The sequence below is a fragment of the Equus przewalskii genome, chromosome 16 (genome assembly GCF_037783145.1).
Source record: "Equus przewalskii isolate Varuska chromosome 16, EquPr2, whole genome shotgun sequence".
Lineage (NCBI taxonomy): Eukaryota > Metazoa > Chordata > Mammalia > Perissodactyla > Equidae > Equus > Equus przewalskii.
Genome location: NC_091846.1, coordinates 46338160 through 46352209, shown reverse-complemented (window position 1 = coordinate 46352209; position 14050 = coordinate 46338160). Strand labels below are relative to the sequence as shown.

At 36.7% G+C, this 14050-nt stretch overlaps 1 protein-coding gene across 5 annotated transcripts in view; it reads right to left on the bottom strand.

Annotated features, from left to right (window-relative positions):
- PIBF1 (progesterone immunomodulatory binding factor 1) overlaps window positions 1-14050 on the bottom strand; it is a 175264-nt gene that overhangs the window by 154038 nt on the left and 7176 nt on the right. For all 5 annotated transcript variants that reach the window (XR_011527894.1, XR_011527896.1, XR_011527895.1 and 2 more), the window contains exons 4-5: window positions 11080-11278; window positions 8574-8693 (exon numbers count right to left, since the gene is read on the bottom strand). Coding sequence is in view for 2 of the 5 variants with exons in the window: in XM_070578441.1 (XP_070434542.1) it covers window positions 8574-8693; window positions 11080-11278 (319 nt within the window). In the remaining 3 variants the exon portion in view is untranslated. The remainder of the gene's footprint in view (window positions 1-8573; window positions 8694-11079; window positions 11279-14050) is intronic.

Sequence of the window (14050 nt, the reverse complement as noted above, 5' to 3'; positions counted from 1 at the left end):
CTTATCTGTATCATGATTTTTACGAACTTCAATCACATTTTTCCTACTTGTTGGTGTTCATCTGACACATCTTAATCTTTACACGTCCTCAGATAGTAAACTCAGCTCTCCAAATACCAGATTTTAGTTTCTAAACTCCAAACTTCATGGCTTTATCAAGAATTCAATAATTATTAATAGGTAAGAAGCACAAACAACCGAAGTGACAGTGTTCAAAACTGCACACTTTGTTCACAGCCTAGTAACGTGCTTTATTTTGCTTCTAACGTTTTTCTTAATATTGCCTAACACGTCATCATCCACATCAGTACAAAGTTAAACACATTGACCAAAGAGTCTCCAACGAAGCAAAGTCTGTTTTAGGGAAAGCAGGGCAATCTCAAAATCAAATGCTCTACATGCACTGACTAGATTTTCTCTTTCTTCACTTGTGATTAAAACAAAATTGTAAGGTGGTTCCACTTCCGGTAATGGCCATTCCCATCTGACTAATCCTACTGCAGATACAACTATAAATTCTGAACAAAATAGAAAACTACCTGAAGGCACAGGAAGTGACCACAATCAGGTAGATTCTGGGGAGGAGAGGAGTGCCTCTGCATGAGGAGGAGGAAGAGAAGAGCACTGGGGGAATTTCCTGGTCTTTTTTGGTTTTGTTTTTTTTTAACGGCTTTTAGCCTGAGGGCAGGCCTACTCTGTGCCAAGTGGATGGATAAAGGTACAACAGAAAATCTTTGTCCTTCTAGCTTGAAGAACCAGAAGACAGAGTTTAGGGTAACTCAGCTGCTCTAAAGTGAGGAGGGAATTCCAAAGACAGCCAGAGAAAGGGAACTCTGAGTTCTGCAGATAATCTGTGCCAAATCTCTCGCTGACTCCTGAACAACCTGTGTAGAAGAGACCCAAGCAGTCCTACCAAAGCCAAAAAAACTGAACTGAAATTTGAGACGCTACACAAGAGACGGAGTATGCAGTTTGAGTACAAGCAAGTTAATTTCCTGCTAAAACAAAAATATCAGCACTGTCTAGAGGAACATAAAATGTGGAGTCTCCATAACATAACAGTCACAATGTTATGATCTAAATTTATTCTATGTTTTAAATAAACAATTTAAAGTTGTTCAATATCTGAAGAAACAGGAAAATGTGACCCATTCTTAAAAGACAATTAACAGAAACCAACTCTGGGGTGATCCAGATTTCAGAATTAGCAGACAAAATTTGTTTTTTTTTTTTTGAGGAAGATTATCCCTGAGCCAACTGCTGCCAATCCTCCTCTTTTTGCCAAGGAAGACCAGCCCTGAGCTAACATCCGTGCCCATCATCCTCCATTTTATACGTGGGACGCCTACCACAGCATGGCCTGCCAAGTGGTGCCATGTCCGCACCCAGGATCAGAACCAGTGAACCCTACACTGCCGAAGCAGAACATGCACACTCAACTGCCACGCCACCAGGCCAGCCCCAACAGACAAAGATTTTAAAGCAGGAATTTTAACTATTCTCAGTGGCATAAAGGAAAATATGCTCATAATGAATAAACAAATAGCAGAGAAATAAAAACTATAACAAATGGAAATCTACAAGTGAAAAATCACACTCTTAAATATTTACCCAAGAGAAATGAAAATATGCCCACACAAAAGCCCATATTCAAACATTTGTAGCAGCTTTATTTATAAAGTCACCAAAATGGAAATAACTCAAATGTCTATCAAGTGGTGAATAAATATATCCATACAATGAAATATTACTCAGCAACAAAAAGGAACAAGCTACTGATACAAAGAAAAAAATCGCCTGGCAGTTTCTCATAAAACTAAATATGACTAGTGGATGAAACAATGGATAGATATGTGACTAAGACAGATATAATTAAATGCTAATGGCAGAAATTAGGTGATGGATCTATGGGTGTTCACTGTAAAGTTCTTTCAAATTATCTATGCTTGAAATTTTTCTAATGAAACAGAAAAATATTATACTCTCTAGAGCTGGTCACCAATTTGAACATGCTAATTTGGGGAATATAGGATGAGAAGTTATAAAAAAGAAAACACATAGGTTATAATCAGTCCACTTATCTTCTGACATCTTCCTCCAGTTTGCCTTACTAGTTTGGTATTCTACTACTATGAAAGACTTTACTATCTGCAAACTTGAGATTTTACTTTGTGCTTCCTTTCCAATATAATGTTTTAAAACGTTAAATATTGAATAAAATTGGATTTAACAGTTATCTCTGGACAATACTTTTATTTTCACTTTTCATTGTTTCTTTTTATTCTTACTGTTTGTCTCTCATCTTTCAAACAATAAAGAGAACACAATTCTCCAGGAACTCATAGCAATTCTTTAAAAGTCCATCAAATTTTTTTAAACTAAAATTTAGAAGTCTGTCAATGGCTCTTTGAAAGTCTACATATTTCATTCTCTATTTCCGCTTTATACACATGTACAATCATGTGTCACTTAACAATGGGGATACATTCTGAGAAATATGTTCTCGGGTGATTTCATCATTGTATGAACATCATAGAGCATACTTACACAAACCCAGATGGTATAGCCTACTACACATCTAGGCTATATGGTACTAACCTAATGGGACCACCATTGTATACGCGGTCCACCATTGACCGAAACATCATTATGCAGTGCATGACTATGTAGTTATCACCAAAGAGAAATATTACAGTATGTTCATTTATAAAACACTTTGCTGACTTTCTCCCATAGATTTATACTTGCCTAAGTATTGAGTAACCTAATCTTCATGCATTCTACAAGCTTAGTAAGGACAGAAGTGAGGTTTACCAGTTTATAGTTCTTGGGGTCCTTAGTTTCTAGGGACAGGTAGGTAATTCACCAACTCTCAAGCAATTAAATCTACTCTAGCTGCTCTATTTGATAACACAATTATACACATGCTATAGTCTCAAGTTCATCCTTGAGATCCTTTAAAAATTCTTGGTTGAATACCATCAGTCATGTTATTCTTCAAAGTTTATGTGTTATTTGACTTTAAAATTATAAGACCTACGTACTTCCTTTAAAATAACCAACTCTAAATATATGTAAACTAAAGACTAAAGCGTTTGCTGAACTACTGTTTGAAGAGTTCATTCAAATAATATAATATGAAAATTTTGGATCATGACTTACTAAAAATTAGTAACTTGATAGTGATTGTGGCCACTAATACCATGACCATGTCCCAAGCCTTACTACACCACTGTATCTTACTGCTTATTGAACAAAGTAATACTTCATTTTATTTGTCAAATTTAGAAGAGCTTAGAATCAATGGACACTATCTTTCAGTGGATGCATTTTCAATTTGTCCATTATAAAATAAAACATTTACTCCCCTTAGAAAGAAATCCAGATTTTCTCTCACAATAGTTGAAAGAAAAATTTACTCTTCTGGGTCGAGATTCAAAATTAATGACACCACTAGAAAAGTAAAAAATTTTTGCTACTCCGTTTGAATATGATGGGCATTTTTGTGTTTCTCATTGCCTGCCTCTGGCCACCAATAATAAATATTCTACGTACAGTACACATTCTGAAGAAGAAAGAAATATGAGATGCCACTGGGTAAAAAGCACCAAAATGAGAGCATCTCAAGTAATAGAACCAAAACCAGAAATCTTTGACCAAAAAATTAATAATTTCATTTGGTACTTTAAATAAACTAAGTGCTTCTGACTACTTAAAAACGTCCTAGAGACAATTGTTTTCACTGATGACAACTGAACCCTAGTAACCTGACAATCTCCAATCACTTCTTCAACCCCCCTCCTAATTCAGTATTTTTTTTTTATAAACTTCTTTTTTATAAACCTTCCTTTAATGACGGTAATCTTCTCTACGTTCCTTACCTGGTTATAATCACATCCTTCAGTTGTTTTTTAAACCAAGCCCCATCTTCTTGTAAAAATACATAATCAAAACTCTAGTCATTAATAGATAAATGATCTCACTTTACTGATAAAATCATTACTAGTGTTTTTAAAATCATTATGTGAGATATGAAGAAAGTTCTTTAAAACTCATCAACAGTAATTCAATTAACAAACACCTTTGTGTTCTAACAGTTTCCCACAAATATCATAATTACAGAAACATATATTGCTGGCAATGCCCTAAACACAAATGATCCTTTTTATATCTGGATCACACTGAAGCGGAGAGCCTTAAACACAAGTATAACTGGGTGTCCAACAGCACTGCTACACTGCCGGCTAACAATTAGATGAATGCCTTTCTACTTCTGTTGACAATGAGAAAATGTCTAAGGTTTACAATGCAATTTTATGTACATTAGCTGTGATTTCTCCTGCTGTAAAAATAATACGAACCCCTCTCATGACCCTACTTCCCCTGTCATCTTCAACACCATCCCTTTGTTCTCCCATGCAGCAAAATTCCACAGGAAGAATTATCCAGACTTCTGTCTCCATTCCTTTCCTCACATTAACTCTTAATCACACTGTAATCAAGCTTTTGACCCCATCACTCCACCAGAACTACTTACTCCTGACAAGGTCATCAATGACCCTGTTAAATACAAGGTGAATTCCCCATCTTCATATTACTAGACCTAACAGCAGAATCTGAAATAGCTGATGACTTTCTCTTCCTAGACAAACTTTTCTCCCTTGGCTTCTAGAACATGAAATTCTCTTGGTTTCCTTATTTCACTGATAAATCCTCCTTCTCTATTCTACATTTCAATATTGAAGTGCCCTAGAGCTCAGGCTTTGGTCCCCTACACTTACTCTCCTCTGGTGATCTCATCCTGTCTTTAAATATCATCTTGATGCTGACAACTTCCAAATGCATAGCTTCCAAAGTTGAGACTTGTATATACAAGTAACTCCGATTGTACTTCTAATAGAGCTCTCTCTCAAACTCAACATAGCTAAAACCTAAACTCACTTCTGAACCTAAATCTGCCTCACTCACAACCTACCCATCTCAGCTGAATGCAAATCCATTCTTTCAGTTGCTCAGTCCAAAAACCTTGGAGTTAATTTGGCTCCTATCTTTCTTTCACATCCTCCATCCAATTTATCAGGAACTCCTAATACATCCAGGAACCAACCAGCTCATAGTTCTTCCACTGCTACCATCCTGATGTGAAGCACGACCACCTCTCACCTAGATGCCAGAACAGCCTCACAGCAAGTCTCTCTGCTTCCATCCTTATAGCTCATAGTCTATTCTCAGCAAAAAACTGTTATCTGGAACATTAAGAACATTCTTTAATACTCTGTGAGGGTCTACTATGCACCAGCCAGAATGATCCCTTTACCAAACGTCAGATCCTGCTGCAGCTCTTTCCAAAATCCTGCAATGCTTCCTTTCACTTAGAGTTAAAATTAAAGTCTTTAAAATGACCTCAACAGACCCATTACCTCGCTGATCTTATCTCCAACTATTCTCCTCCCTCAACCATTCCAGTCACATTGGCTTCCTCATTGATCCACAAACACCAAGGCACCCTCTTGCCTTTGCACTGGCTGTTCCCTCTGCCTGGAAGTTCTTCCTCAACAACTTTGTTGTACCCCTCAGCTCCAAGTCTTTGGAAACTTGTAACCTCCTCAAGGAGGCCTACCAGCTGACCTCATACAATTGTGAATATGCTTTCTTCCCTGGCCTCCATGCAGCTCTACCGATTATCCTAAACTATTTTTTTTTCCTTTGCAGTTATAACCTTCTATCATACTCTATGATTTGCTTATTTCTAATGTTTACTGTTTGTTTTCCTACGTTCCTTTTAAAATATAAATTCCATGAGGCCAGAGATCATTGTTTTGTTCACTGAGGGATGTCAAGCATTTAGGACAATACTTGTCACATAGCAGATGTACAATAAGTACCGAATGAATTTCACTCTCATAATAATGAGCATGTGAGGTGGGTGTTATGCATTATCCTCCCTACTTTACAGACGAAGAGAGTGTACGATTGAGGGCAGGGAGTAGAGACAACTAAGTTTTTATCCAAGATCATCACACCGTTGTCAAGTTGCTGCGATGGAACTCAAACCAGCATCTTTGAATTCTCTAAATACTAGAGCAGTAAATAATTTAACAACTCATTTCAAAAAATAAACCCCCACAATATATAGTTAAGCTAAATTTCTTTTAATATTAAATATTAATATTTATTGTTCATTATATCCTTACAAAAAAGTCTTCGCTGGTTTGACTTTTGATTTAAAAACATTCACTTATTTTTTCTCGGTGTTGGGAAAGCTGACCTGTACAAGGCCGTTGACAGAGCACAACCACTGAACTTCAAGGGCGGCTTTAATATAAAGGTGATTCTATTGTATCAAAATCATATTCTCTGATTTCTAAGACCTTTTATTAAGTAGATAAGACAATGCTTAATTTCTTTCTTCCTGATTGTGATTCAATTCTGTTTATATTATCATTAAATTTAGGAAAAGGTTTAAGATAGAGCATTATATTTTCAGTTGAGAGGTGACAAAAATTTAAGAAACAAACTTGCACATGGAAGCATTCCGTGATAGTTAACTTTATGTGTCAACTTGGCTAGGTTGTGGTACCCAAATATTTAGTCAAACATTATTTTAGCTGTTTCTATGAAGGTATTTTTCAGATGATTAACATTTAACTCAGTGGACTCTGAGTCAAGCAGATTACCCTCCACAATGCAGTGAGCCTCAGGCAATCAGCTGAAGGCCTTACTGGAACAAGGACTGACCTTCCCTGAGCAAGCAGGAATTCTGTCAGCAGACTGTCTTTGGATTCAAACTGCAGCTCTTCTCTGACTCTCCAGCCTGCCAGCCTATCCCATCAGATTTTGGATTTGCCAAGCCTCCAGAATCATGTGAAACAGTTCCTTAAAATAAATCTCTCTTTCTCTCTCTATATATACATATCCTGTTGGTTCTGTTCCTCTGGAGAGCCCTGACTAATACAGGTACATAAACAAAACTGTTTCTATGTTCAAGAGTTATTAGTGCATTAAAAATACTCAGGAACCCTATGAGTCAAAGCAGTGCTAATTATCTATGCTTTTCTATCAGTAAAATACTAAAAGTGTTAGCAAGGTTTAAGAAAACAAAAATCAGGGATGCAATGCCATTACTGACCCTGGAGAGTAGAGATTTGCTTTACCACACAGTAAAAACATATTACATACTAATGATAATTGTAGAGTTGCTAGTTTTTTTTTTTGGCCCAAGGAATTTCTTCACTCAAGAGAAACCACCCTCAGAACCGCCTAATGTTAAAGTGATTAAAAGAGAGGTGGTTGGATACAAACAAGGATAAGCAACTCCTCCTGCCCTCCTCCTAAAAAATAAGAAGTCCCTGAGGGACGCTGAGGTACTATGAGGTGCTACAGAACCAAGTCTGAAAACTCGTCTAACTGCCCTGTCCTCAACAAGCCCTGTACTGCCACCACCATCCTGGGCATTTTACAGAAACAACAGAGATTAAATGACATGCCCAAGGCTGAAAAATTAGTTACCAGCCAAACTGAGGCCTTCTAACTTTGTCTTTTATTATTTTGACCATAGATGCAAATTTTTCAAAAATTAAAAACTATCTTTCCAAATATACAAAAACAGTTTACCTACACAATGTGGCAGGTTAGCAGAAGGAAAAAAACACAACAGAACCCTGTAGTAGGATTGATATTGGCACATCTGCCTCTCTGGCATTGCTCCTGCTGACTTCATCACTCCTAGAAGGACAGGAAGGACGCTGAACCTTTATTTTGCCTATAATATTGGCTCTATACTAATGACGTAAGTGACTCTGTCCAGCACTAATAGTGAAGCAAATTACAGCATCGAAATATAAATTAAATTGTAATTATTTCTGGATAATAGATTTTTGGTAAAAGATGGCCTTGAAATAGGACATAAGATAAATATTTATATGCAACTTTGTTAAAAATCACATTTTTACTCTGTAACAGAAACATGGGCAATTCAATGAAATGAATAGACCAACAGTATTATTTTCTCCATTTGACAGAGCAAGAAATATGAAATGATTTGTTCAAGGTCACACAGAAAATGAGTGTCAAGATATCATGTAAGGTTCTACCTCTAATCTACTAGAATGTGAATTCTCTCGTGCTCACTGCTGCCAGCACCCAGAACAGCACCAGGCACATCACTGGGGTTGACGCTAACAGCAGGGCACGTGCTCTGAACAAGAAGAGCTACCAGGAGAGCTAAAGGTATTTAATAAAGAGGCAAAATAACTGATAAATGGACGGTAGCTCCCTTTCACATCACAAACAAGGCTAATCTGTAACAAAGAACTGAGAATGAAATGAGTTACAAGAACAAAAAGCTTGGCCAGGGATTACAGGTCAATATCACGGATTTACCTTGTCCATCTTTAAGACGACTATTTCTAATTTAACGTCCTTCCCACTACTTATGAAGAATCACAGCAGCCAGCATCCCCTGGTCCTAGTTTTCCATCGTTTGACTTTTATATTCGGTATCACAAATCTTGAGGAACTCCCTGTAGAGGAACTTGGAGCCTCTTCCCACCAGCAATCAAAATCATACAAACCTCTGTCAGTTGTTTCAGTTGGCCTTTGTTTTCACTTAATTCTTCTGATAGGTCATTCTTTTTCACTTGTAGTTCAGAGATTTCCTTTCTTAAAGGATTCACTAGTTCATAGAACCGAATCTTTAAAAAAAAAAACAAACTAATAAGCAGTCTTGAAATTCAAATTACAATTAAAATTTGCTAATTTACAATACTCAATTATCAGTAACAAAAGGAAAGTATGAAGGTAATAAAAGGAGGGAGTTAAGGAGTTTCAGATTATATGCCTGTACAATAAAGTTTTATTTGTACAAAACTAAAACAAGACAGCTATTAACTGACCCCAGCCACTAATACTTTATTAAGTATTAATGCTCAATTTGATTTCCTCAAGGCCCAGATTATGTATGACTCCCCACCCCGACACAGTCTCTCCTTTCTACTATTAATATTCCATTTACTACTTACTCATCTCCTACTACTGCTCACTCCACACTATATGCTTATTTCCTGAACACAAGTGTTCAAGAGTTTTGCTCTTGCTGTTTCCTCATAGAGAAAAGTTCTGCCCTCATATAAATGTGTGGCTCAACTTTCACTCCCTTCAGGTCTCTGCGCAAACGTTACCCTACCAGTAAAGCCCTCCTTGATCCCCCTAACCTGATTTAAAATAGCATCCCCACCTGGTGAAGAAAGAAAGTCCAAATTCTTCACTCCTGCTCTTTTCTCCATAGCCTTTATGACAAACATTCTACATATTTTACTTTTAATTTATTATCTGTGCTGCTCCACTAGCATGTAAACTCCATGAGGGCAGGCATTCTTGTTTTTAGGCATTGCTCTATCTCCAACGCCTAAATATACAATAAGCCTACATCCTAGGCCCTTAGTGAAGCTCTACTGACTACCACTGCAGTGAAAGCGCTAATCAGGGTGAATCAGGAGTATCTTTCATATCACTATTTCCATTTAGTTCAGACCTCTCTTCCTGCTCAAGATGCTCCCAGGGGAATGTGCCTGCCCTAACAGTAAAGTGTTCAATCTGACAAGTTCCAATAAAACTAAGAAGCCATGAGCAAATTAGGAGAGGGTAATTAGGGACCATTTAATGTATAGGCATACAACCTGAAACTCCTTAATAGACTGCTGTACTGAAAAAGTATCCTATCTGTTAAGAGGCAAGTCCTAAGGTTAGTCCTCAACACAATGAATCTGCATACAATTAACTAGTTAGGATAATAATGCCTGTGAAAACAAAAGATATGACAAGGAACTTATCAACAAACCAGAGAGCAAAAATATGTATAACTGTCATTAATAGGTTACTTGATATCTACTAGGGATAAAGCCTCAAGGACAGCACTTGAGATATTTAATTTGCTTTGGACAGTACATGTTGGGTAGAAAAATTATATTTGAGCTATTCAAATAAAAAGCTGGACAAAAAGGTAATACTTCATTTCATAGAAAATCATTCATCTGGAAACCTTATCCAAATCAGAACCAAGTGTAGCAACCATCACTCCAGCAAAAATAACAGGTAATATTTATTATGTATTTACTATGTTCTAAGTTCTGTGCTGAACATTTTACATAGATAATCATAGCTAATCTTCACCTTTACCCCAATAGAAGGCGCTATGATTATTATTAACCCTTCCACAGATGAAAAAATTCAAGCCTCTTAAGGTGGAATGACATCTATATATCAGAAACCAGCATTTCTCAATGTGTATGGTCTGGGGAGCCCCAGTCCCTACCCCACTACTCTAGGGAATTCATAAGATCAAAACTATTTTCTTAGCAATACTAAGATTTTTTGCCTGTTTTCACTCTCATTCTCTTATGCCTGTTCAGTAGCATTTGCCAGTAACCACATGACGTGTGACGATATCACAGCCCTTAAGGCTAATGGAATGTGTGCTTATGTACTTGTGTTTTAAAAATGTCTCAGTTTTCATTTGTAATATGATAAATAGTAATAGATACAGCACACAAACAAAAGCTTTTTGGGGTCCTCTATAATTTTTAGAGTGTAAAGGGATGCTGACACCAAAAAATTTGAGAGCACTGCCACAGATGAATCGTATGTGTAGATTTGCGTAACCAACACTGCAATGGAGATTCTGAACTACAGATCCACAAAGATCTCCCTCATCCGACTTCTTTATAAGCATATCAGCTCCCCTCTCCTCAACTATCCCTAACCCCTGGTTACTACTAGTCTGTTGTTTATCTCTATAATTTTTCATTTTGATAATGTTACAAACCACCAGTTTATGACAAAATAATTCACTTCTATAGACTACGCAGCCACTAACTTCAGGGCTCTATTTATTGCTGGACTTCTGCAATCAATGGTCAAGACCCTTTAAAATTTGGTGATTGAACACAATTTACCATCTTCGGATCAGGGCCATAAAATAATTTATCAATTGGGTACTTCAAAGGTTATGGCTACAACATAAATGGCAAATTTTAGTCTGAAAATACATGCAGTTTTTTAAAAATGATAGAAGACACTTACAGATACATATTCAGGAATAGAAAGCTGATCTTCAGGGAAACCTTTCAGTTTCACATATTGCTCCTCTGTCAACTCAAAGGCACGCAGGTTTCGACGAATATCTCCGGCTTTCTCTCTTAGCTGAAGATTTGTCTCTTCTAGCTGTTTCTGTCTCAATAAAATAGTTTCCATTTCTTGTTTCATTAGTTCTTGATATTTTCTGTTAGAAGAGAATTTATGGCAAGCTTAAAAAAATTCTTGAGATTTAATTTTCTTAAAGTCACCTTTTTATAGTAACATAAAACTAGGAAATGAGTTCAATAGTATTTTTGACTGTAGCGACTAAACACTTATTTACCTAACCAGTTAAACATGAAATGACAATTCTATACTCATTAAATGTACAGCCGCATAAATTATTAAACAGAGAATATTCTTGAAGAATAATTTTAAACATTATACATTTCCTCTGCTTAAGGTTTAAGTCTTATACATCTATTTTGGACTCTACTCATTAATGTAATTTTCATTTCCTTTATCCAGGTACTTCAAGGTATACCTCTTTAAGATGGCAACACTGAACCATCGTAAAGTATTCATTCAACCAACGAGGTAATGAAAACAGTAATCTGCACATAATCACCATTCTCAAAGAATACATGTAGTAGGCAGTGTTATTGTTAGTTACCTACCCAAAGATTTTGAGCAAGAAGTGACCATCTGATTTTTTCCCCTCCCTACTGTATCACTCCCATCAACATATAAACACGCTATTTCTCCTACCTCAAACAAATGAACAAATGAAAAACACAATTTTTGACTCCATTTCACTTCCCCTTTTTTGCTCCCCCACAGAGCAAAACTTCTCAAAAGCTGTATACATTCACTGTCTCCAATGCTTTTCCTCTTCAATCCATGCCAGTCAGGTTTTGACCCTCCTACAGACATCTCAAGGTCACCAAAGACATCCAGATTGCTAAGGAACAATTCTCAGTTCTTTCCATCCCTACCCTAATGATAGCACTTGACACAACTGGTCTCTCCTTCCTTACACACTTTCTTCTCCTGGCTTCCAAGACACCACACTCTGTTCACTCTGTTCATTTTTCTCCTATTTTACCGGTGGTGATTTCTCAGTCTTCTTTTCTAGTTTTTCTAAATGCTGGAGTACCCGGTCCTCGGTCCTCTCCTCTTTCTATATTCACTCCTTTGGGGAATTCATCCAGCCTCATGACTTAAATACTGTCTATATCCTAATGATTCCCACATTTATATCCCTAGACCAGAATTTTCATATACTTCCACATGGATTTCTAACAAGACAACTCTAACTTAATATGTGCAAAATGAACTCCTGCTCTCCACTCACACAGCTATTCCACTGTTTCTCCATCTTAGTTGACAGCAACTTTATCCTTCATTTATTCAGGCCAAAAATGTTGCCACAGCCCTTGGCTCCCTTTTTTCTCTTAAACCCCACATACAGTTCATCAGGACATCCTATCAGCTCTATCTTCAAAATATATTCATAATCCAAGTACTTTTTACCACCATCAGCTACCAAGAGGATTATTGCAATAGCCTCCTAACTGTACTGTCAGTATCATTCAATCTGATAAATATCTAAAGAATTAGAGTAAAAGCCCTATTATTGAATGTCATGGTTTTCAAAGCATTATCCCTGAACCAGCAGCAGCAGCAGCATTGGGAACTTGGTGGAAATGCAAATTCTCAAGACCCAACCCAAATCAGAACCTGAAGGTGGGGCCCAACAATCTTTTTTAACAAGCCCTCCAGGTGGTTCTGATGTATGCTAAAGTTTGAGAGCCACTGATCATAGGTGACAGTGGCTAATAATTGGTCAGGAAATTTTGAAAAGTATCAGCTAAACAGTGAAATCTTACAAAGGGAAAAGATACCTACTTTACACATTTACTTTTTTTTTTTTTATTAAGATTATGATAGTTTGCAACCTTGTGAAATTTCAGTTGTACATTATTGTTAGTCATGTTGTGGGTACACCACTTCACCATTTGTGCCCTCTCCCCACCCGCTCCTTTCCCCTGGTAACCACCGATCAGATCTCCTTGTCTCTATGCTAACTTTCACCTATGAGTGGAGTCATATAGAGTTTGTCTTTCTCTGTTTGTCTTATTTCACTTAACATAATACCCTCAAGGTCCATCCACATTGTTATGAATGGGACGATTTTGTCCTTTTTTATGGCTGAGTAGTATTCCATTTTATATATATACCATATGTTCTTTGTCCAATCATCAGTTGCTGGGCATTTAGGTTGGTTCCACATCTTGGCTATTGTAAATAATGCCACGATGAACACAGGGGCGCATGGGACTTTTGGAATTGCTGATTTCAGGTTCTTAGGATAGATACCCAGTAGTGAGATGGCTGGGTCATATGGTATTTCTATTTTTAACTTTTTGAGAAATCTCCATACTGTTTTCCATAGTGGCTGCACCAGTTTGCATTCCCACCAACAGTGTATGAGGGCTCCTTTTTCTCCACAACCTCTCCAACATTTGTCACTCTTGGTTTTGGATATTTTTGCCATTCTAACAGGTGTAAGGTGATATCTTAGTTTACACATTTACTTCTAATTAAAATATAGAAATAAACATTCATCAGCCAAATTTTTTACATAGGGTCCAGATTTTTTTAATACAGAGGTATGCTTTGTTTTTGTGTAAATCATTGTTCATCATTTCCAAGTTCAATTTCATAACAATGGAGGAGAACTTAAAAGACACTTCAGAAGAAAGATGATGGGATACTTCTTATAGATTTGTTTGATTTTTGCCCCTAATCTCTAAACCTGTCTTGCTTATATTTAATTTGATGATTTTTTTTTAGTCACTCACTTTTATTGAAACTTTCCAAAGACTTCATTATAGTTTTCATAGGAACGACATCTTTTTTTGTACTCCTACTTGCTTATATAATTTTTAATTAAGTTATATAAGTTTAATAAGTA